Source organism: Cetorhinus maximus, chromosome 24, assembly GCF_964194155.1.
Source record: "Cetorhinus maximus chromosome 24, sCetMax3.hap1.1, whole genome shotgun sequence".
Lineage (NCBI taxonomy): Eukaryota > Metazoa > Chordata > Chondrichthyes > Lamniformes > Cetorhinidae > Cetorhinus > Cetorhinus maximus.
In genome coordinates, this window is record NC_135902.1 from 25,450,782 (window position 1) to 25,473,591 (window position 22,810).

General features: G+C 42.8%; 1 protein-coding gene across 2 annotated transcripts in view; it reads left to right on the top strand.

The window, feature by feature from the left end:
* The window catches only part of ogfod3 (2-oxoglutarate and iron dependent oxygenase domain containing 3), a 204,273-nt gene that overhangs the window by 77,287 nt on the left and 104,176 nt on the right, over positions 1–22,810 (top strand). For both annotated transcript variants that reach the window (XM_078570892.1, XM_078570893.1), the window contains exons 3-4: positions 1,192–1,267; positions 9,611–9,653. In XM_078570892.1, coding sequence (XP_078427018.1) covers positions 1,192–1,267; positions 9,611–9,653 — 119 coding nt within the window. The remainder of the gene's footprint in view (positions 1–1,191; positions 1,268–9,610; positions 9,654–22,810) is intronic.

Here is a 22,810-nt window from a genome sequence, read left to right on the forward strand (position 1 = left end):
ACCTGCTAATGAAATTATAGAAATTGACTGACAAATGCTTGATTTTTTGATAATTTAGAGAAATAACAACATGCAATTGTTTCTCATCAAAGGAGGAATTATACCCTGTTAGTAACATAGCTGTCAGACTTGGTCCCTGCATCAGGTGGTGAAGGATCCAACAAGAGGGAGCAAATTATTTGACATTGTCCTCACCACCCTACCTGTTGCAGACATGTAACTCTCCAATTGCTTTAATACGAATGATCACTGCATAATCCTTGTGAAAGTAAGTTTCATCTTCACATTGAGGTTACCCTCCAATCTGTAAAGTAGCACAACTACCTAGCTAATTGGATAGATTTTAGCTTAGAGCTAGCAGTCTAAATCTGGGCATTCATTAGGTGTTGTGAGCGCCAAGCAGCAATAACAACAGCTTTGTATATCTCCCCTATATGTAATCTCATGACCAGAAACATTGCCTTATCCTCCATCACCATGAAGTGGTGAGATCAAATAATAATAGTGTAAAATAAAAACAGAAAATTCTGGAAAAGCTCGGCAGGTGTGGCAGCATCTGCGGAGAGGGAAACGGAGTTAATGTTTCAAATCCATATGACTCTTCTTCAGAGCTCTGAAGAAGAGTCATACGGATTTGAAACGTTAACTTTCCCAAGAATATTTCTTTGAGGATGGTAAAAAGGATTTAAAAGCTTTATTTTGGCAGTTTGTTATAAGTAACTTTTCTCTTAGCACTAAGGACACAAACTTGTAGACGCATCTCTCAGAAACCAACTGTTCATCTTCAAACGTTTCTGCCTCAAGTTAGTGTGCAATCAACAATGGGTGCAAATAATGTCTGATTGGTTGGAGTTTAGAATGTCTGATTGGTTGGCGTCAGGACTGATCAGTCGTACTTTGCACGTGATGTAATTGAGTGATGACAAACTCCAACCTCAGTGATTTCTCTCGTGAAATGCGAACAAGTATTAAAGCAGTGATGCTTTAACTTCAATGACAAAATCCTCTAAACTAATCAGTTAGCACTCATATATCTTATGCCAATGTGTAGAAGCACAAGCAGTTTAGAGTTTTTGTTGTAATTATATTATGAAACTAAGAAAATTATTATTAATCCTGTATAATCTGCCACTTAAACCATTTTGATTTGAAATTTTCTGTTTTGACTGTATGCCTTTTTATTTTTCATAGGTTGTACTCCAACAAAGTGTGGAAGGGCAGTGAAAGATACCGTGGTAAATCGAGAAGAGGCAGAGAGGATGTTACGGTATTGCATTTCAATTTTAAAAATCACTGATAACTGATAAATAATGGGAAAATTTTGAGGTTGTAAAGTTTGGTACAGTATATAAAGTACCTAGTAAACAGGAATATTTATAAGTAGTTTTAAAGGGGGCAAGAAACAGAGGTAAGAAATTTCGACCATTTAAATATGGATGGCCTGCATAGGAACAGGAGGAAGCCATTTAACCCTTCAAACTTGTTCCACCATTCAATGAGATCATGGCTGATCTGTGACCTAACTGAAAATGCTCACCTTTTCCCATATCCCTTAATACCTTTGATTAACATAATCTATCAGTCTCAGATTTTAATTTAACAATTTCAACCACCCTTTCTGTGTGGAAGTGTTTTCTAAGCTCACTCCTGAAAGGCCTAGCTCTATTTATAGATTATGCCCCTTGTCCTAGACTCCTGAACCTACTTTCCCTCAAGCTACCTTGTCAGCTCCCCTTAGCGTCTTTAAAACTTCAATCAAATCACCCCTTACTAATTTTGAGGGAACACAACACTGGTTTGTGTAATCTCTCATTGTAACTTAACTCTTGGAGTCCAGGTATCATTCTGGTTAATCTGTGCTGCAATCCACCCGAGGGCATTATATTCTTCCTAAAGCGTGGTGCTCAGAACTGCTCACACTATCTCAGGTGTGGTCTAACCAGGGTTTTGTATAGCTGTAGCGTAATTTTTACCCCTTTGTATTCTAGTCTTCTCGATATAAAGGCCAGCATTCCATATCTTCCATACCTTTTCATGACATTTTAGTGATATCTCTGCATGGACCCCTCCAAGTCTCTTTGGCCCTCCACTGTTTCTCGTTTATGACCATTTAAAAAACGCCCTGTTCTGTCCTTTTTAGGTCCCAGGTGGATGACATTATATTTGCTACATTGAAATTCATATGCTATGGTTTTGCCCATTCGCTGAATTTATTCAATTTTTTTTGTGCTTCCATATATGCTGCCATCAATAATGCATGTTTTTATGTCATTGACAAACCTGGATAGGCGGCTTTCTATCCCATCATGTAGATAATGAATAAAAATGGTGAATAGTTGAGGCCCCAACACATGCTTGTGGGACACCACTAGCCACTCTGCCAATTACAGAACCTTCCCATTATCCTTACTTGCTGTCTTCTTCTGCTCAGTCAATTTCCTATCCAGGTCAATAGTTTACCTTCAATTCCATGAGCTTCAACTTTAACGAACAGTCTTTTATGAGGGATTTTATCACATCCCTTATAATCAATACCCATAGACAAACTCCTGCCCACTACTTTAGCCACCTCTCCAAAAAGATTTGAGCAGTTTCATCAGGCTTTACAAACCCATTCTGGCTCCTTCTGATTAACTGAAAAAAATTCAAGGTCTTTAATCACTCTATGCTTAATTTTAAGCTCTGGCAATTTTCTGACAACAGATGGATAACTGGTCTATAATTCCCTGATTTCCCTCTCTCACCTTTCTTAAATAGCGGAGTGACATGTGCAATTGTGCAATCTTCCGATCCAAAGTAACAGTGCCCAAATCAAGAGAACTTTGGAAGATTACAGTTAAGGCATTTGTAATTTTCTCACCTTCTTTCTTTAAGACCCAGGGATGGAAACCATCTCGTCTGGGGATGTGTCACTCTTTAGTGCCATTATTTGCTTCATTAGACTTATTTTGCTTATGTTAATTTAGGTGAGCTCCCATCCCTGATTCAATTTTGTTTTCTTGGAATGTTAAGCATGTTATCTTCTTCCCAACTGGGACTACCTAATCGGGATCCATTTTTAGGAATTTGAAGCGTTCTAGAATCAGGTATATAATTGTTCTACATTTGTTTTTCTCCTAAAGTCTCTGCCAATACTAAATACATGAACATGAGGAACAGTTGCCTGCACTTATTCTGCTTTTCACCTCTGTTATCTGAGGTTAGGAGTACAATGAAAGATGAGTGCACATCCACACTTAACCACTCTCCTTTTAAAGGCCAGTGAAAAATCTGGAAGTTTGAATAGATAGTGTGATTATAAAATAAAAGCAAATTGAACGGGTCATCAAAAGGTTAGTGTTTGAACAAATGTAGCTGATGTCAGATTACACTTGCCTTTTTTTTTCCCTAGGCCCTTGGAACAGGAGAACAAATTACAAGCAGCATCAGTAGAGTACATTCCAGCAGTAGTAACTTTTGTATTTATTTATTTATTTTTGGACTTTAGGGTTTTCCTACTAAAATTACCACGCAGGTCCCACCGCCCCAGTGCTATGTTTCTAACTTTTATGTTGTATTGTTTGAGGATCGTACTACTCTCTTTCAAAAGCCAAGGCAGAGCAAGGTTTCATAGGAGTTAGTCTACATTATGTATTAATTGAAAACAGGTTGGAGTGCCTGTATTAAAAGTCTTAAATACTGGGAAAAAAAAACATCTACAGTTATGAAATCTGATTTGAATTAGGTTTGCTTACTTTATGGGATCTATGGTGCGGTTTTATTTGTTGTAGGGGTAGAATATTGGTCCTTCATCAAAAGGCTAGAATTGAATCTCAGCCTTGAATAACATTTGTTTGTGATTACCCTTCAGCATATTTGAGGAGGGAGGAATAAAGAGTGGGTCTGAAGTATAAAGTATGCCCAATACTTGCTGTTTTGGGATTGATTTTCTAGAATATGCATTGTAAAATGTCTTAAACTTGATATGAAAATGAAATTGAAAAGTTGATTTTGGATACTACAGTTTTGGATGAAGAAGATGCTTTAGGCCAATTGCTTTCATCCTATCCAGAATGCTATCAACTTACAATTGTCTCTCTAATGAGGCCAGTTGTCCTGTCTTCATATTTCCAAGCATTTGTTGATCATTCCCTGCATAAATTTGACTAATGAGGTCCTGAACCTTTGTTGTCTTGTTCTGCTTCCCTGGAATATCCAGGAGTATTAATCTGGGTTTAGTTCTCATATCCTGATTGATGCTTCATGAGGAAAATTGAGCTAATCCTTTAAAGATCATTTTGCTGCTTTCAAAACTGGATTTGGTGAAGTTTGTAATTTTTGTTTTCTGAGTGTTCTGAGTGACACCAGATCCTGAAATCACGTCAGCCTTATTACTGAGTGTGTCTTTTTTGGTTGCGTTTTAAACATAACTCTCCAATTATGAAGGAAATGCATTTTCTTTTTAAACCTAAATAAGTTGACTCTGTTTCAGAAACATTTTAATGATCAAGCTCTAACACTTGGCTTTTGGGAGTGTTCTTAAAATTGTGTCATAACATCAATAAAAGCTCCCACGTTATGCTTTCAGTTACTTCATATATTTCACAGCATATAAAGTTTGGTTTGGGTAGCACTGCAAACAAACCAATTTTGTAAATGTGCTCTCTTTAGTTCATTCTCTCAAATTACTTTTTAGTTTAAACTGATACTGACTGTATTCAACCATTGTAAGGACTAATTACGGAGTCTTTGCTTAATGGTTTTAATAATCTAACTTTATCATCTCCTTTTGTCTTGAATATATTTCAGTATCGAGACTGTAACAGCTATGTACTGTACATGAAGATCTGATCTTGTACTTCCACTTACATTGTTCCTCTGTAGTTGCCAACTAGAACAGACAGCCTGCTTTTTTGACCCCTGATTGTTCCGTTCACATTGTGGCTTCTGAGACAGCGTTTCTGCCACTGGCTGACTCCTGCTGCATAAATCACTGTAATTTGTGGAGTAAGTGCCTACACATAGGAACTAAATTACTGCACTTTATGGAGTGAGAGTCAGCCAGAGGCAGAAATACGGTTTCAGGAGCCACCTGTGCAAACAAAGCGAATGGGAGTTGGCAGGTATGCAGCCTCTAATACCAGTGCAGCATGAGGAGTTGCGACAAATGAAAGGGATGTGAAATCCCAGCTGCTGGAGGTGTTTTCAGGTTCTTATAGGATTTTGTCATACATCCCTTTTCCCTGATGTGGGGGTGTTACAGGATGTTGTCATATGTCCTTTACTTCTAATACAAATTTGAGGGCGGAATTTTCCATTCTGGAGACTAAATCCGGTGGTGGGCGGAAAAGTTGATGTGATTCCCGCTAGGCGGTGGGGTGGGTAAACACGCATGACCTTCCGCTTTTCAGCTCATTAATTATGCATCAGCGAGGAGCTCAGCGAATGTCGTGGTGGGGTGGGCAGGAAGTCACACACCCCACCATTACCTCATGGGGTCGAGGATCTTGGTGCCACATTTAAAGAGCACCTAGATAGATATTCACTCATTGCAGGCCAGGAGCTCCCCGCACTATTCCGCCAGAGCCTGTGGAGCCACAGCTCATATTGGAGAAGCTCACAGATGTGAGCAACCACACCCCAGGACATAGGAGGGCACCTTCGGCATTGATTTTTCTTATCTCTAGATAAGAACACCACCAGTGGTACACCTGTGGTCAGGCCAATGCTCACCATTGCAGTGGTCCATGTTCGCCAGCCTCTTGACCTTATAGAGGTTCGGCTCCCTCTTGCTGCTCAGGCCCTTGCTCCTCCTGGTCCTGTACCAAATGGCGATGGACCCTCCTTCTCATCTGGGTGAGAGCCATTACCAAGGCAGGGTTGCCTGCAGCCTGCATCATCGACGCCTCAGTGGATGAGTGAACAAATTGAAGTGATACATTTAGTGAACATGTCCTTTACAGGTTTCCCTCCATCTGAAAGCCGGCAGGCAAGTGCTAAGCCCTTCACCTGACCTCCATCTAGACATGGCATCCCTATTCCACCCCTTCCAGGTAAAGGAAATCCTGGAGGACCAGAGATGGCTGTTCCTCCCCTTCATACATGAATGCGTATGGAGACATTGCTCTTTGACCAGGTGATGGGAGCCACGTGCAAGAAGCCTCATGGGGACACTCTTCCGCTTGTCTCCACCACCCTCGAAACTCTATAGAGAGACCATTGTCTTGGCAGCATAGAAAGACTAACCACTAACTGACCCTTGTCAGCCATGAACATTCACCCAGGAGGGTGGAGGTTTGGAGTTATGATTTGGCTGCCCTCCACCAGCCGTGCTCCTTGGAGGCATCCACCTCCCTCCCTCCCCTCATCCCTGCCTCTGACTGCAGCTGATGGCAAATGGCACAGGATGAGCGGCAGCTCCACGCCTTGCTGGGATCTTGATGTTATGAGATCCAAGAGCCAGGAACAAACCTGCTGCAATGCGGCTTCACCATAGAGAGGGGAACACAAGTGAACATCTTTGACATCTAGTTACCTCATTGTTATTAGGGTGTTGCTTCAGTCACCCACCCAAAAAGACCCTCCACCCAGTTTGAGGGATATCACTGACTGACTGTGTGGTCAAGTCAGTATGGAAAAATGGTGCGCATCACTTTTCAAACTTGCTCCACCTCATTTCTACCCTCCCCCATCACCCATCAATGACCCCCCATCACCATGGACCCATCCAATATCATCATTCCTCTCCCCTCTGTCACTCTTGAACCTCCCCCTGTCACCCTGGACCCTATAATGATCCATGTATCTCCACATGCTTTTCCTCCCCTCAGAGTTGACAGCCGTTACCGTCCCCATGATCACCCTGACCCTGCCCCTTCCTGTTACCCAAGCCATCTGTCTTGACCCTCTCTGTGACTCCCCCGATGAGACTTTCACCTACCAGACTCTCACCCTGGACCTGCCACCCTGTGGCATTCCACTCCCCTCTCTGACTGTGACTGCCCCTCCCTGTCACCAGTACCCTGAATTCCCCCCCCAGAACCCCACCATCAACATCACCGACCTTGCCCTCTAAGACACTTCACTCCCCCTTCCCCGCGGGTATTTCTTCTCCGCTTCAATGGGCACTCTTTGCCACCCCCCTTGCCCCCTCCACCCCCCACCACCCCTGCTTTCCCTGGACACTCCCCACCCTTCTTCCGTAAGCCTGCCTCCCCTGTCCAGCCTTCACTCCACCCTTCTACCCCCCATCCCCCAGCCTTCGCCTGCTTCTTTTGTCCAGCCTTGATGTAGCATTTGCTACGAGTGAAGTTACGCGAGGCCCCCAAGACGGAGAAAGCAGCATCTATGGACCTCAAAGTCGAGGAAGAGGTGACGCTCGCCAGGCGCACGTCACTTATATATCGTTGTAAAACTGAACGTTCTAAATTCTTGCTGGCAGGGAATTCGCTTTGGAGGAAGAACTTAATTCGGGTGAGGTGGCCTTTTCATGAGTGTGCGTGAGATGCTGATGCACTACCCGACATTGTTTGCCGGGAAGCCTTTAACCTGTCTTGAAAGCTGGGAGAACAAAATTCCAACCGTTTATTCTGCCGTCGGGAAACGGAATTTTTTGCTCCCCTGCCACGATTCCTGCAGCTGGCGGGAGCGGAAAGTTCCACCCGAGGATGAAGAAACACAGAGAAGCCGGGTTAATATTCTTCATTTATCAAAATGATGATATAACATAATCTTTTACAAGCAGTGCCTGTGAAATTGGTACAGATAATAACTGGCATGCAGAGCAATCATCATTAGGAAGTGGCAAGCGTATCATCTTGACTGCTTATTCTAGCTTCAGCAAGACTAAGTCAGAATCCTTAAGGAGTGTGTGTTGTATCTTTTATAAACAACATATGATAAATGTGAGTATAATAATGTCATGTTCTGTGTGAATGCTGTTGATACTTAAGCAATTATCTTGGTTCCGCTTTTGGTTATGGTTAATTTCTCTTTGTCTCCTTCTCATTAAACCTGAATCATGGCATGTTTCAAAATACATGATAAAAATGCATGCCATCAAACCCACCAGGAAATAAATATTTACAGTATTCTATTGAGCAACAGAATGCACTTCCTCCTTCAATCGCAGTATTCTAAAGTGCAGTGTTCTATAATGCAGTATTCATTAGATGGAACGGTGGATATAGTTTCATGTCCCACGTGTTCCCATTGTAATTCCTTTTAGTTTGTCATATGTGAGGCCATTGGGTTTGGATTTCACTAAATCAATTGAACTGGTGAATGTGATCCCAAAACATTAATAATCATCCTAAAACTGACAGTAACAAATAGAATTGAACTTAGCCACCGTGAAGCAGCTATCTTGCCCTTTATTCAGCATTGTTTTTCACTTGTGCATTGCTTTTTGTTGCTAGATTTTTGGAGCTGGGTCAGTTTTTTAAGTCATTGGTCAGCATTTTCCAGTTGTGGAGGTTGATCATTTTGCTGCTGAAAGAGACTTCAATTGATGTGAGGCCTGGAAAAGAGAAATTTGCATTTTTTCCCCCATTCTTTCATGTTATGTGGGTATTGCTGGCATGGCCTGCATTTGTTGCCCATCGCAGCTCAGTGAGGCACATGGTTAGCACAGACCAATTAATTCTGATAATCGCATTCCAGAAAAAAACATAAAGCCTCTGTTACAATTACACATCAACTGAAGACTTAACTACATTCACGTAACTGTAGCCAGATAAAAGCGGTGACTGAAAGTCATTCAAACATTAGCCAGTGGTCCTTGGATATGACAGCGACCCAATTTACAAACGAGCTGAGCCTGAGGTGTCAGCTGTCAAGATCTACATAATTCCAATTACTTTTAATTTTGTCCATGAGTTGCATTCTGAGAGATAAGCTTATGTAATGTCAAACATGCCAGATACCTGAAAGAGAAGTTATCTCATCTCAGGGTTCAAATGAATTTTAAAAGCGGCTTCGATTCTGCTGTTGTGATTTACGGCATCATCTGGATAAGATTGCTGCCTGATGCACACTCTCTTTGGCCCTGAAATTGCATGGGAAAAATCCACCGATGGAATTTTGGCAGTGCAGAACTCCCATCCAGACCAACCGGATGCCATTAATCCTTGATCCAGATTATGGGAATGTGGTAACTTTCTGGCTGGGGCAAGCACACCTTAGCTGCAAGGCCCTTTCAAAGCAGTGTAAAAAGGATGGAATCCCAGTGGAACCAGTTTCCACACCAAATTCCCACCTCCCCGACAAAAGCCTTAGTTTCCATCATCTCACCCCATGACTTTCAGAGTCTTTTTACTTTGATCTTGTGTTTTTTTTAATTGTTTAATAGGTCTGTTTTATGAGGAAACATTTTCAGTGTTAGTATTCTCTACTGCAAGTTCATTGTGAATGGATTCACAGATGTGTGGTGGTTTGCAACTCTTATGTATGTTTGTTGAAGAGTTGTCAAAGAAACATGAGCCTTAACTAGTTTAAGTTCTGACGTTGACTCAGTTGATTGTGAATGAACAAAATGAACTGAAGTAAGTCTGTCAAAAGAAATGTATATCCAACCAGCACTCCCCTGGTTCAAGAGTATTTTGTGGACTCAAAACTTACTTTTTCTTCACAGTATAGCCAAGAAAGGGCTGTCCTTGGGAGGATCAGATGGTGGGGTAAGTCATCCAATTTTATTACTTTTCATACTTAAGTAACCAATTAGAAGCACCATCCCTGCTGTATGCTGAGGTTTTCGGTGATCTGTCCAGGGGCATTTTTATATAGATGCAAAATTCAAGGCTATTCTTTATTCCTGATTCTAAACACACACACACACATACACATGCGTGTGCACACATGCAGACACACACGGGCACACATATGCGCGGGCACACATACGCGCGGGCACACACACACACAGATACACACACATGCAGATACACACACATACACACAGAAACACACACACACGCACACGCAGACACACACGCACATGCGGACACACGCACACGCGGACACACGCACACGCAGACACACGCACACGCGGACACACGCACACGCAGACACACGCACACACAGAAACACGCACGCAGAAACACACATACACACACACAAACACGCACAGAAACACACGCACACACTGAAACACACGCACACACTGAAACACACGCACACACTGAAACACACATGCACACGCACACAGAAACACACATGCACACACACATAGAAACACACATGCACACGCACATAGAAACACACATGCACACGCACATAGAAACACACATGCACACGCACACAAACACAGAGGCACACACATGCAGAAACTCACATACACAAACACACACAGAAACAGACGCACACACAGAAACATACACACACACAGAAATACACAAACACAGGCTCACACAGAAACACACACACGCATGCAGAAACATACATACACACACAGAAACACAGACATGGACACACACAAACAGAAACACAGACGCACACACACACACATGCAGAAACACACACACAAACACAGTTACACACGCACACACAGAAACACACACACAGTCACACATGCACGCACACACAGAAATACACACGCACACACTCACACATACAGACGCGCACGCACACACAGTGACACACACACGCGCACACACATGCAGAAACACACACACACACACAAACACCTCAAGCAATTTACAGCCTGATGGAATGAGGCTCCATTCTGGTTGTTCCATTTCTGGGTTGGTCAGGTTGAGTGGCATTGCAGGAACATAAATCTCCTTATTGAAAGGGCCCTTATACTGTTAGGTCCATCCCTAATTTTCTGTCACGGAGTCTATTCTCAAATAATGTGCAATTGCAGAAATTTTCTTGAAACTCATGAAAGTTTGAGGGTGAGTTGCCATTTTCACGAGACTAATGGCAGAGCAGTACAAATTGTCTAGCAACTCTTCCTCACTACAGATTGCTGAATAGCTCACAGATGAAAAGGCGGGTGCATTAAACTTGCTGTTATTTAGCCAACAAATTCTGGCCCAGCGTCTTTTGTTCCGCTGCCAATAAGTGCCTGCTGTTCCAATTCCGTATGAAGGAAGGCATTCTGCTCATGCCTCAGTGCCACTCACTTTGGCCATTATCTTCCTATCACAAGTCAGAGGTGGGACGGCAAGAAAAAGTGGCCGTGGCCTGTTTGCCGCCCTCATTCCCGGCTCTGATGACTCTCCCAAGGGCGGAGGAGAGCGGACGGGTGAAGGGCAGAGAGATAGGAAATTAAGTTTACTGCATTGTTAGCTGGGTGACTGCCTTCTGACCTCCCAAGATTTTCATGGGGCCGTTAGGAGCTCTCTGAAGTTGACCAGCCGCAACCTGGCAGGGACAGGGGTAGCAGTGCTAAAACAGTTTTATGTAATGCAGAATAAGGTGAAAGTGTGGACAAAAAGTACCAAGCAGCAATAAACATTTAGTAACCAACCTGTCCAGGCCCCACTCTCCATTTGCTCTCACCACTTTGAAGATCCTCTCTTTTTCTTTGAAACACCATTCACAGATGGCAGCCACAACAATGGCTCACTTCCTCAGTGTTCTGCCTCCATCTCCCACCCCCACACCGCTGGTCACTAATTGGGCAGCTGACTAAAAATCGCTGGCGCCTGAAGTTTATTCTTGACTCAGAATTGATCCCGCCCCCTAATTCCTGTCTCCAACTGGAAAATCCAGCACTTTGCGTCTTAGTTGGACCTGCATGAAACGGATGCATAGGTCTTTTTCCTGGGGTAGATAATTAAACTTCCTGTGAAATTTAATTTTACCTGCCTGACGCAGGCACATTTCAAACAAAACGGAAATAAATAATGGAGGACAGGTCAAATTCTTTTGTTATCAGACTTCTAATCCACAGTTGAATGAAATCGATTGCTGCCTATCACCCTGTGAAGGATTTCAAGCATTGCAAAGGTTTTAGTAATCCACTAGAGTATTGCTGAAAAGAGAGATATGTCGCTGATGTTTTTCACCTTGCACTTGTCAGGACAAACATGAGAGTGCCAAATTTCAAATGACCACAAAAATTTATACGACAGGAGAAAAGAGTGCTGATTGGCTGGCAAGTCAACTTTGATTGGCTGAGGCATTGTCATGGCGAAAACAACGGAGAACTAAAGACTCTGAAGCTCCTGGATAATTCAAAAAAGGTGCAAGGCTTGAACATATTCCGTTTGTTTGCAGAAAACAGGTCCCTGTGTATGAATTTGTCATTTCTAGCAAGAGCTCGATTGATTACCTTAAATTGGTTGTTAGTGTAGCTATTAGAGCACTCAGGATTGTTCAGCAAGTGCTGCCCAATCACGGAATCATATCTAACAGTAGACATTTTGTTTTGGGTTTTGCAAGCACAGGCGGTTGAGGACAAAAGAAGTTGCTTTCTTCATGGCAATGCCTCAGCCAATCAGAGTTGATTGGCCAACCAATCATCACAACTGTCATAATTGTTTGAAATTTGGAATTCTTGTATTTGTCCTGATGAGTGCAAGAAGAAAAACTTTGGCAACATGTCTCTCTTTTCAGCAATAATCAAACTCTGTACTACCAAGTAATTGTTCATTCACTTCAGTAATATATGCCAGTGATGAGTGCTAAAAAGCTAAACTAAAAAGAGCACTGTTTACCTTAGTACAAAAACAAAAAGCTATAGTTGCTGGAAATCTGAAATAAAAGCAAACATTTTGGAAATACTCAGCAGATCAAGCAGCATCTGCAGAGAGAGAGAGATTTAATGTTTCAGGTCTATGGTCTGTCATCAGAACTGTGTTTACTCTTTCTTTTTCCACAGATGCTGTCTGATCTGCTGAGTATTTCTAGCAGTTTCTGTTTTTGCTACTGTGTGCCTCAGGCTCCCTTCACATATCTGTAAAGACAGAGTACTCCATTTATATAGGTGTGAAATGAGATAAAATATGAGAAAAAAACACTTCAAAGATGTTACTTGAGGTTCTAATCTGGAACTCCTTTGTGGTAACCTAATCTACACCAAGAATGCTAGGATTCTTATTGACATTAACAGTACCTCGATAGTCATTGGTCTTAAGGACCAACTAAAGAGTCTTGGTACAAAGTCCAAATAGGCACTACCTGCTATTAGAACCAAAGTAGCATCACTTATCACTAGTCTCCTCAAATGAGCCCCAAACATGTGCTGTCCAGCAGTGGTCTCAGACTGGTACTGTGCATCATTGTTGTACTGTTGGCCACAATGGATGGCAAAGACTGATTAGGCTCTGGGCCTTGCTCTTTCTGTTTTTCTTCCATGTCTTCTTGCCTCTGCTTCTGATGCTGACTTTCAACTTCCAACCAATTCTCTTCACAGTTTTCCATTCCAGTCAATATTAACTTCTAGCTGACTTCCCACTGCTGTCCCATGCTCAAGTCCTTCCAGATATGTCTTTTACTACTCCCTTGGCATTCATCTTCACCGTTGTGACCTTCTTCACTCCATGAGTGTATTAGTATCATGGCCCTGATGGAAACCTAGCTAGTGGTTAACAACTCTTTCTCTCCATATTGATGGCTCTCATTCTCAAATCCCATTTCAATTTATTCCCCATTACTCTGCCAGTTTTAAAAGCTTCACTTTTTTTTATCCCTTCTGCCTCTCATTTAACGTCCTCCTCGCCATCTGCTCCCAAAGTAGCGTCCTTGCTAGAATCAGTTCCCTTCCCTCTTTGCTGAGCCTCTATGTGCAATAGCATTGCCATTGATATTGATCTAAATTCTCTTTGTGCTCACCCCCCTCTGACCTCTCTAGCACAGTTTTCATTCACCCTCACACTCCAAATTGACTTCCCTTCACCCTCATACTCCAAATTGACTCCCTTAACCACATCCTGTACCCTTCATCTTGCCATCTCAAGCAGTTTTGTGCCAACTTCCCTCTTCAAGGAAGTGAAGATGAGAGCAATACCGGATAAATGATGAGAATAGTGTTAATTGGGATCCATGCCAGTTAGTAAAGTTGGTAAAGTTAAAACGAAGAAACAGCTGCGCTTTTTTGCTGCAAAAAAGTTTATTGACTTAGTTCACAGTCAACACTACACCAACCCCCCCACCAGTGCCCCAGCTATCCTTATTTATAGTTGTACAAATAACCATGACCTGTTTAACAATGTAATTGCCATTAAATATTAACTATATAATTGCCATTGAACCTGAACAATGTAATTGCCATTAGACTTTAACAATATAATTAATAAGGCATTGAGAAATAGGAGAGAGTAAATAAGGACATGGGCATGAAAGGTAAAGGAGAAGGTCTAGTTGAATAAATCTATGACTCCTGGGGAAGAATTTTCTCCTCGCCGGGCGGGCCGGTCGGGAGTGGGTGCCAGCGGGCACGTAGCCAATTGCAGCCCACGATCGGCTGCGTGCCGCCATTTTACATGGACGGGTCTTAATTGGCCCGCCCAGCGTGACACGTGCCTGGTAACGCTCAGCACTACATGTGTGGGCGGGGGGAGGAGGGAGAGTCGGGGCTTGCACTCTTTGTCATGTCAGCTGGTACATGTTTATCAAATGTTTAATAAATATTTATCAATTTAATAAACCCTTCATGAAACTTCATCCCGCCCGTGGATGAGGTTTCACAAAAAATGCGATGGCCCCCTGGGCTCTTCACCTGTCCGCCAACCTTAAGGTTGGACGGGCAGCCCTGTCAAATTGTTTAATTGGGGTTAATGGCCTTTGACAGTTCGGCGGGCATGCAGCCGACTCCGGTGCGCGCCCTCCGAAAGAAAGGTCGGAATAACGTGCGGTGATGTCGGGATGCATGCCCGACGGTCACCGCGCGTTATTTTACTCGGCGAGCGGGGCCCGCCCCCGCACCCTGAGCAGAAAATGCTGGCCCAGGAGTAGCAATGGTGAACACGGTGACAAAGTTTGAAAGTGCAGTTGTAAGTGATTTGGGAGAGATTTTCTCCGGGGTGAGAGCAAAAAGAAGTGGATTTGGAAGGAGTGGATATCTGGGGGCTGAGAGAAGAAGGGGATGCTCAGAGATGGTCTTGTCAGTGACTGAGACAATTTTTGTAGAGAGGACATAGGCAAAGGCAGTGGTTATGAAAATAGAGTTTATGTGGAGATTTATTTTTACCCAGTGAAGGTGCTGAAAATATTATGAATGTGAGAATATTGCAACTATTAAGTAAAAATGCACAATTGATGCTGAGTTGGGTGTGGGATATTTGTTCTATTTTAATTTCTACTCTAACCATTTCCCAATTTAGTGGTGGTGCAAGATAGTTTGCCTGAAAATGGAAATCAGACCAGAATATGTAAACAGTCTATTCAGTGCATATTTAATTTGTCACTATCACTGATATCCCTGACAACCTTGTTCAAATACATTTTGCAAAATAAAACATATTTACCAGCTCTGACCTTGATAATGCGAATGTTACCATAGGCTGTGTGCCATGTTCATCTTTTTAAAGTTTGGAATCTTGTGACAGGCTTTGTATGAGAACACATCTGGAGCATTGTCTGCACTTTTGGCTCCACTATTTCAAAAGAGATACTGCAGGGAATTTTAAGATGGACGAGTGGGTGAGATTGGATACGGATGGGAGGTCAAATGGGGAAAAAAAATCCGAGTGCATCTGGAAGGCAGCTCCAACCTGCCAACTTCCAGGTTTTTCTGAGGTGGAACAAGGCAAGGGCAGCCAACCCGCTCCCAGGAGGCTGGTTGGAATGTTAAATATGTTCATGAGGCTGGAGACTTTGTTTTTAACCTAATTTACAGGTTTAACAGTGGCCGACTGGGATCCCCAGCGTTGAGAAACCTTGCAGTGGAGGGTGCAGCCCAGTTAAGTGGATGGCGCATAACATAAAACCAAATAAACATACCTCAATGAATTTCTATTAATTTCTGACATGATTTATGCAGCAAGGTGAGGACAACTACAGGGAGAAGGCGAGTGCCTTCTCGGCACCCTTTGTGGGCCTGGAGGAACTGCAGCGCTCCTCTTGGGATCAGACCTCACCCCTGGGGTTAGGAACTGGACCTACCTTGTGCTGCAGCCTCCTCTGAAGCGCTGCCCACCCAACAGAAAGCCAAACCAAGATGAAACTCACAGGCTGCAGGGAAACCCAGACTTCCGAGCTTCCTGTACGATTCTGGAACCATCCGCTCTTTCTACTCCCAGTGCATTGGCAAGTTAAAATTCCCAAACTATGTCATTGGAGAGGGTTCAGCAGAGAGCCATAAGATTAATATCAGAGATTGAAGGACTGAGCCATAACAATTGCACTCTTTCACTTTTTTAAAGAGAAGACCAAAAGAAGCATATGCGATGATGAATCTGATAGACCTACAAAGGCATTGAAAATGGGGAACTCTGCTGAAGAAGCTTTTATCAATGATGTATCTGTAAATAGCCTGAGTGTGGATTTCGAGAATCACATCACTCATGCCAAAATGTCTGTTTCTGCTTTAGATTTTAGCGGCTCATCTGGTAGTGAAGCAAATGGCTTCAGCAATCCCCATGCACCACAGCAGCACACAGCTTTCCAAGCAGAGTGACTCCTACATTGAAACTTGTTATGAAACGGTGGTATGCGGTAACGGAGCCATTGAATTTGCTCAGTTGTTCACAGGAAGTTTTGATTTTTTTGATGCGACGTCAGTGATATCTCTTTACCTGAGAATCCAGAAGTTTTTAAAGTATTCAAAGGGTTGATAAATTGAAAACAGATTTATCTGTTCTGTTCTGCTCTGATATAAATTGAAGATAAGTAAAATTAAAACAAATTGGTAATTAAAATTAACTATCTGGAACACTATTAGTGAAGCTGATTGAACAGGAGTCTTAAAAACTTTCAAAAAAAGAAATTGGATATATTTTTCCATTTCAAAGGATCTGTGCCTATTGAATTTTGTAAATGAAGTTCAGATGACTTAAAAGAAACACAATGAACCAGTTGGAGATCAGAGAAATGAGAGATGGTCCTTTGTTGAAATAGAAATGGCAGAGCCATAACTCGTGTGAGAAATTAATAGAAATTCACTGAGGTATGTTTATTTGGTTTTATGTTGTGCACCAACCTCCACTGCACTCCAAAACCCCCCAACCCCCGCCCGCGCCACTTGACTTTATGACCAAAGACTCAACACAGCAGGAGTGAAGCTATGGCTTACTCTACCTTGACTATTAAATGGATAAAGGCAGTTAGTTGTATCTGTTTTGAACCCACAAGATTGTCAATGGGAAATCAACACAAAATTAATGCCATATCCTATATGACTTCAATGGCATTTTTGAAAGTATTGTGCCAGAAAATTTTAACTCATTGCAAATAAGCAGCTGATTGAGCTCCACAGTGAACACCCTTTTTATTCTTTCCAAACATATCCTAGATAAATCATCTTTACATCAGAACAACCTGTGCCTTGAGCTGGAAACAAGTTATTTTCTGAGAAAAATGTTTATCATGAATCCTGGTATAAAAATGTCACTAGTGATCAAAGAAATCATCTACTTTAGGGGTATTTCAATAAACTTCTAAAGACAGTTCAGATATAATTCAGATGTTAAAACATGCGAGTTCATCGTGGGATTGAATTAATCTGTGATTGTTCTGTTGACTTTATTTTTTATATATTAGATATAACTATTTAATTATTTGTCTTGGGTGCTTTTCAGTGATGGGAGTGGGGGTTACAAATGCTTGTAAATTTAAGTATAACAAATAAAAAGGGTCATCGTTGCAACCTTGGGGATTGTTGTCAAGCTCAGATCCTTGAAGATCTCCGTCATAAAACTCCACTCAAGTAGCTTGGGTTTGGCTGTCAGAGATGAAAGCTGTTGCACCATCAAATTTTTTCTGCATTATCCAGCTTTTTGACCTTAGTGTTATTCAAGAGACCAGAAACGATTGAATGCTGACTCAGACATGATGAGTGAACAAATAAAATCATAGTTTGTACAATTTATTATGACTTTATAACTCAATCTTTTCCTGGTGATGCCTGGAAATCAGAAAATACTTTTTCCTAACGTTGAAATAACATATTTTGCAATTAATTTGTCCTCCCTTATGTTCCAGTTAAAAAGTCAAGGCACTTCAAGTCTTGTTTTTTTGTTATTCCTGTATTATTTCATTGCATGTGTCAGTTTCACTAGGTTGAGGTTTGCAGTATAGCAGAGACTGGGCAAACCATTGTGCAATTTTACTGAACAAAACTGGCATTTAAAACATTGCCTTCTGATTAAGCTTCCCCAATTCTAGCATTATTACTGACGGGAAATACTTCTTCTGAATCCATTGAACAAAACTGAATATTTAAGCAATGTCAGAACTGTTCTACTTAAATGGAGACATTGATGCCACATTGCAAATGGTACTACATTCAGAGAATACTCTAAATTAAGAAAATGACTTATGTAAACTATAACTTCAGAATACATGTTTTGTGGTATTCAAGAAAAATAATTCCTGTAAAGGATATTTTTTTTAAAGTGGCGAGAAAGTAGTACTTGATACAATGCCTTAGTAAATGTGGTAAGGTACAATGAAAAAATGACTATTAATTACTTTGTCAAATGAAGATCCCTGCCTCCCAATAGCTACTAAAATTGAGTAATAACTGCCAGTCTCCTTTTTGTCTTTGCAAACTCCTGGTGCTGTGGGTACAAGTTGCAGCTGACAAAGTTTGAAAATGTTTGCATACTGTTGAGACACGCCTCTGATAAAATGTAAAGCTTCATGCCCTACGTAATGTATCAGCAGCTCAAATAAGACTGCGTAATCCTGCGGGCAACCAATTTCACTGTGCAACTTGAAACTAACCAGGAGGCTTTCATTTAATTATCTTCCATAGACGGCCTTTCAAAATAATTGTACTCAATCTATTGCCTGACTGCCAACTTCCTGAATAAATTGAAATTTCTAGCAATAATGCAGCAAATATGGAATAAAGGCTAGAACTTACAAAACAGATTGATCAACACCTGAAAGAGAAGAATGGCAATTGGGCGGGTTCTACAATGAGTGGGCGATCGGTTTTCTCTGTTCCTCCTCTGTAGGCACTGACTCATGCCACTTACATCAATAGTCCTTCATATTCAGGGCCATTCAACAGCAACAACAGCCACATTTATATAGCAACGCTAATGTAGACAAATGTGCCAAGGCGTTTCATAGAAGTGTAATCAGACAAAAATGTCAATGGTAAGTGTTGCGATGCAGCAGCCAGCACCAGCAAGGGACCACAAGCAATTAAGAGGTGAATGACTAACCCATTGATTTGAATTAGTATTTGTTGAGGGAAGGACATTGCTTCATGTCTCAACCTGGAGAATAATGGTCTAATTTTCCGGAAATTGGTGTAGTGAATTGTCTGCCTGTAAGAATCAGCCTGGTTTCCATTCGATTGAAATTGGCTTCTCTGGGCTAGGAAGAGGAGAAAAACAGCAGTTTGTTAGCATGATTGGCACTGAAAATGTCCATTTCTGTAAGTGTTTCAGGCTTAGATTGGCCAGTGAAAGTTAAAAGTTAAAAGTTAAACCAAAGTTAAATAGCCCACAGACACTCCAAGGATAATTATCAGTTTCACGTCTGGGCAATAACATGCTGGAGTGAATTGTCCACTCTTTGCAGAACCTTATGGGCTGAATTTCACATACCCAAAGCAGGACTGCCATAGTCCCACAGAAAAGTGATATCCGGCGTGATCACTTCGTGTTGCGAACCTGATGCCATCGCGCCGATCCGCAATAATGCAGCGGGTGGGCAGGCTCCAATATTGGCAACACGCACTAAAATATTCTTGGCCTCGTTGTGCTGACACAGAATATTCACAGGCCAGGATTTTGCCCTTGTTGGGCGGGCTCGGCAGGGGTGGGTGGGAGTGGTCGGAGAGCTGACCGCTGCCCGCGATTGGGACCGGACCGCAATTTCATGCTGGTGGGCCAGTTAAGGCACATCCAGCGTGAAACGTGTGCTGCAGCGCTCTGTGCTGCCTGTGGTGGGTGAGTGGGAGGAGGGCGAGCAAGGAACTTTGCGCATGCGCGCAGGAAAACCTCCCTGAGGCACAGAACTGCCTCAGGGAGATGAAGATTTTAAGAAAAAAAAAGGAATTTTAAATTGTTAAAAAAAATCCCTCCTCATGTGACTTTGTCATATGAGCAGGGACATGTTATTAATGAAATGTTTAAAATTTTATTTAATTTTTAATAGCTGTTGGAAACCTCATCCTGCCCATTGGATGAGGTTTGCTAAAAGATCCAAAGGCCGCTTGGCCCTTTCGCCTGCCCGCCAACCATAAGGTTGGACAGGCAGCGAAAAATTTATTTCAATTACGACTTTAATGGCCTTAATAGGCCTTTTAATTGTTGGCGGGCGCGCGGTCGACACCCGCATGCGCCCGCCGACCGAAATATCGCGCGAGCGCGCAATGATGTCAGGGCACTTGCCCGATGTCATCACTCGACATTTTACGCTCGTTCAGGTCGGGCGCGCACCTGACGAGTGTAATATTCTGGCCACAGAGTCTGCTGAGGTAAGGAAAACACTAATTTTATTAAGGAACAACTTAGTGGTTTCATCTTCCCATGAGGTCTACAAGAGAGAGCCAGATCATGAGACATTGCATCACTTCACGTGATGATATATACAGCCTCATTAGCATATCACACAGTTAGAATTAACTTTTTATACTACATCTCCCCCAAGTCCCTGATTCTCCTCATTGTACAAAGTCTGACACTGGATGCATCTACAATATGCAAACAAACTTGACAGTCAGCCGCAAGAATTCGCATCTGTTGTTGAATGTCATTCCTGCTTTCTGTAGGTATTATAGCACAGCTCGCACCCTTGTGTCATGTTCTGTCTGAGTGGATCCATGGAGCAGTGCGTCATCCATGTGACATACGACTCCATCCAGTCCTTCTAGGATACTTAACATTGTTCTTTGGAAACTTTCTGGTGCTGATGTGATGCTGAAGAGTAACCTATAGAAATAGGACCTTCCAAATGATATAATGAAGGTTGTGAGAAACTTAGACTCTTCAAGTGGTAATTGCCACAAACCCAGAGCCGGTGGCAGTCGGCAGCTCTTAGAAGAGATGGTGAAAAGAGGACTCAGTGGCAGTCAGCAGCACCTGGAAGAGAAGTAAGTATCTGCGGCTTCAGGAGCTCTGGCTCAAAGTTATAGAGCTGGAGGTCGAGCTGCACATACTGTGATGCATCAGGGAGGGGGAAAGTTACTTGGACACTTTATACCAGGAGGCGGTCACACCCTTAGATAGGGTCTTCTGATTTGGTCAGTGGTCAGGGATAGGAAGGTGTGACTGAGGTTGGTATGGGGACCCAGAAGGCAAGGTTTTTGCAGCCTGTATGGATGAAAATGGTGCCTGCAGGGTGGATGAGCAAACTGACCATGACGCCATGGTACAGGAAGCCATTCAAGTCGGGGGGAGTGAATAGGAGTGTAGTTTTTTTTAATTCATTCATGGGATGTGAGTGTTGCTGGCTTAGGCCAACGTTTATTGCCCACCCCTAATTGCCCTTGAGAAAAGTGGTGATGAGCTGCCTTCTTGAACCGCTGCAGCCTATGTGGTGTAGGTACACCCACAGTGCTGTTAGGAAGGGAGTTCCAGGATTTTGACCCAGCGACAGTGAAGGAACAGCGATATATTTCCAAGTCAGGATGGTCTGTGGTTTGGAGGGAAACTTCCAGGTGGTGATGTTCCCATGTGTCTGCTGCCCTTGTCCTTCTAGATGGTAGTGGTCATGGGTTTGGAAGGTGGGCTGTCTAAGGAGCCTTGGTGAATTCCCGCAATGCATCTTGTAGATGGTACACACTGCTGCCACTGTGTGTCAGTGGCGGAGGGAATGAACGTTTGTGGGTGGGGTGCCAATCAAGTGGGCTGCTTTGCCCTGGATGGTGTCGAGCTTCCTGAGCGTTGTGGGAGCTGCACTCATCCAGGCAAGTGGGGAGTATTCCATCACACTCCTGACTTGTGCCTTGTAGATGGTGGGCCGGCTTTGGAGAGTCAGAAGGAGAGTTACTTGCCGCAGAATTCCTAGTCTCTTACCTGCTTCTGTAGCCACAGTATTTATGTGGCTAGTCCAGTTCAATTTCTGGTCAATGATAACCCCCAGGATGTTGATAGTGGGGGGAATTCAGTGATGGTAATGCTATTGAATGTCATGGGGTGATGGTTAGATTCTCTTCTGTAGGTGATGCTCATTGCCTGCAACTTGTATGGCACGAATGTTACTTGCCACTTGTCAGCCCAAGCCTGGATATTGTCCAGGTCTTGCTGCATTTGGAAATGGACTGCTTCGATATCTGAGGAGTCACGAATGGTGCTGAACATTGTGCAATCATCAGCGAACATCCCCACTTCTGACCTTATGATGGAAGGAAGGTAATTGATGAAGCAGCTGAAGATGGTTGTGCCTAAGACACTACCCTGAGGACCCCTGCAATGAGATGATTGACCTCCAACAACCACAACCATCTTCCTTTGTGCTAGGTATGACTCCAACCAGTGGAGAGTTTTCCCCTTATTCCCATTGACTTCAGTTTTGCTAGGGCTCCCTGATGCCGCACTTGGTCAAATGCTGTATTGATATCAAGGGCAGTCACTCTCACTTCACCCCTGGCGTTCAGCTCTTTTGCCCAAGGCTGTAATGAGGTCAGGAGCTGAATGACCCTGGTGGATCCCTAAGTGAGTGCCAGTGAGCAAATTATTGCTAAACAAGTGCCGCTTGATAGCACTGTTGATGACCCCTTCCATTACTTTACTGATGATTGAGAGGAGACTGATGGGGCGGAAATTGG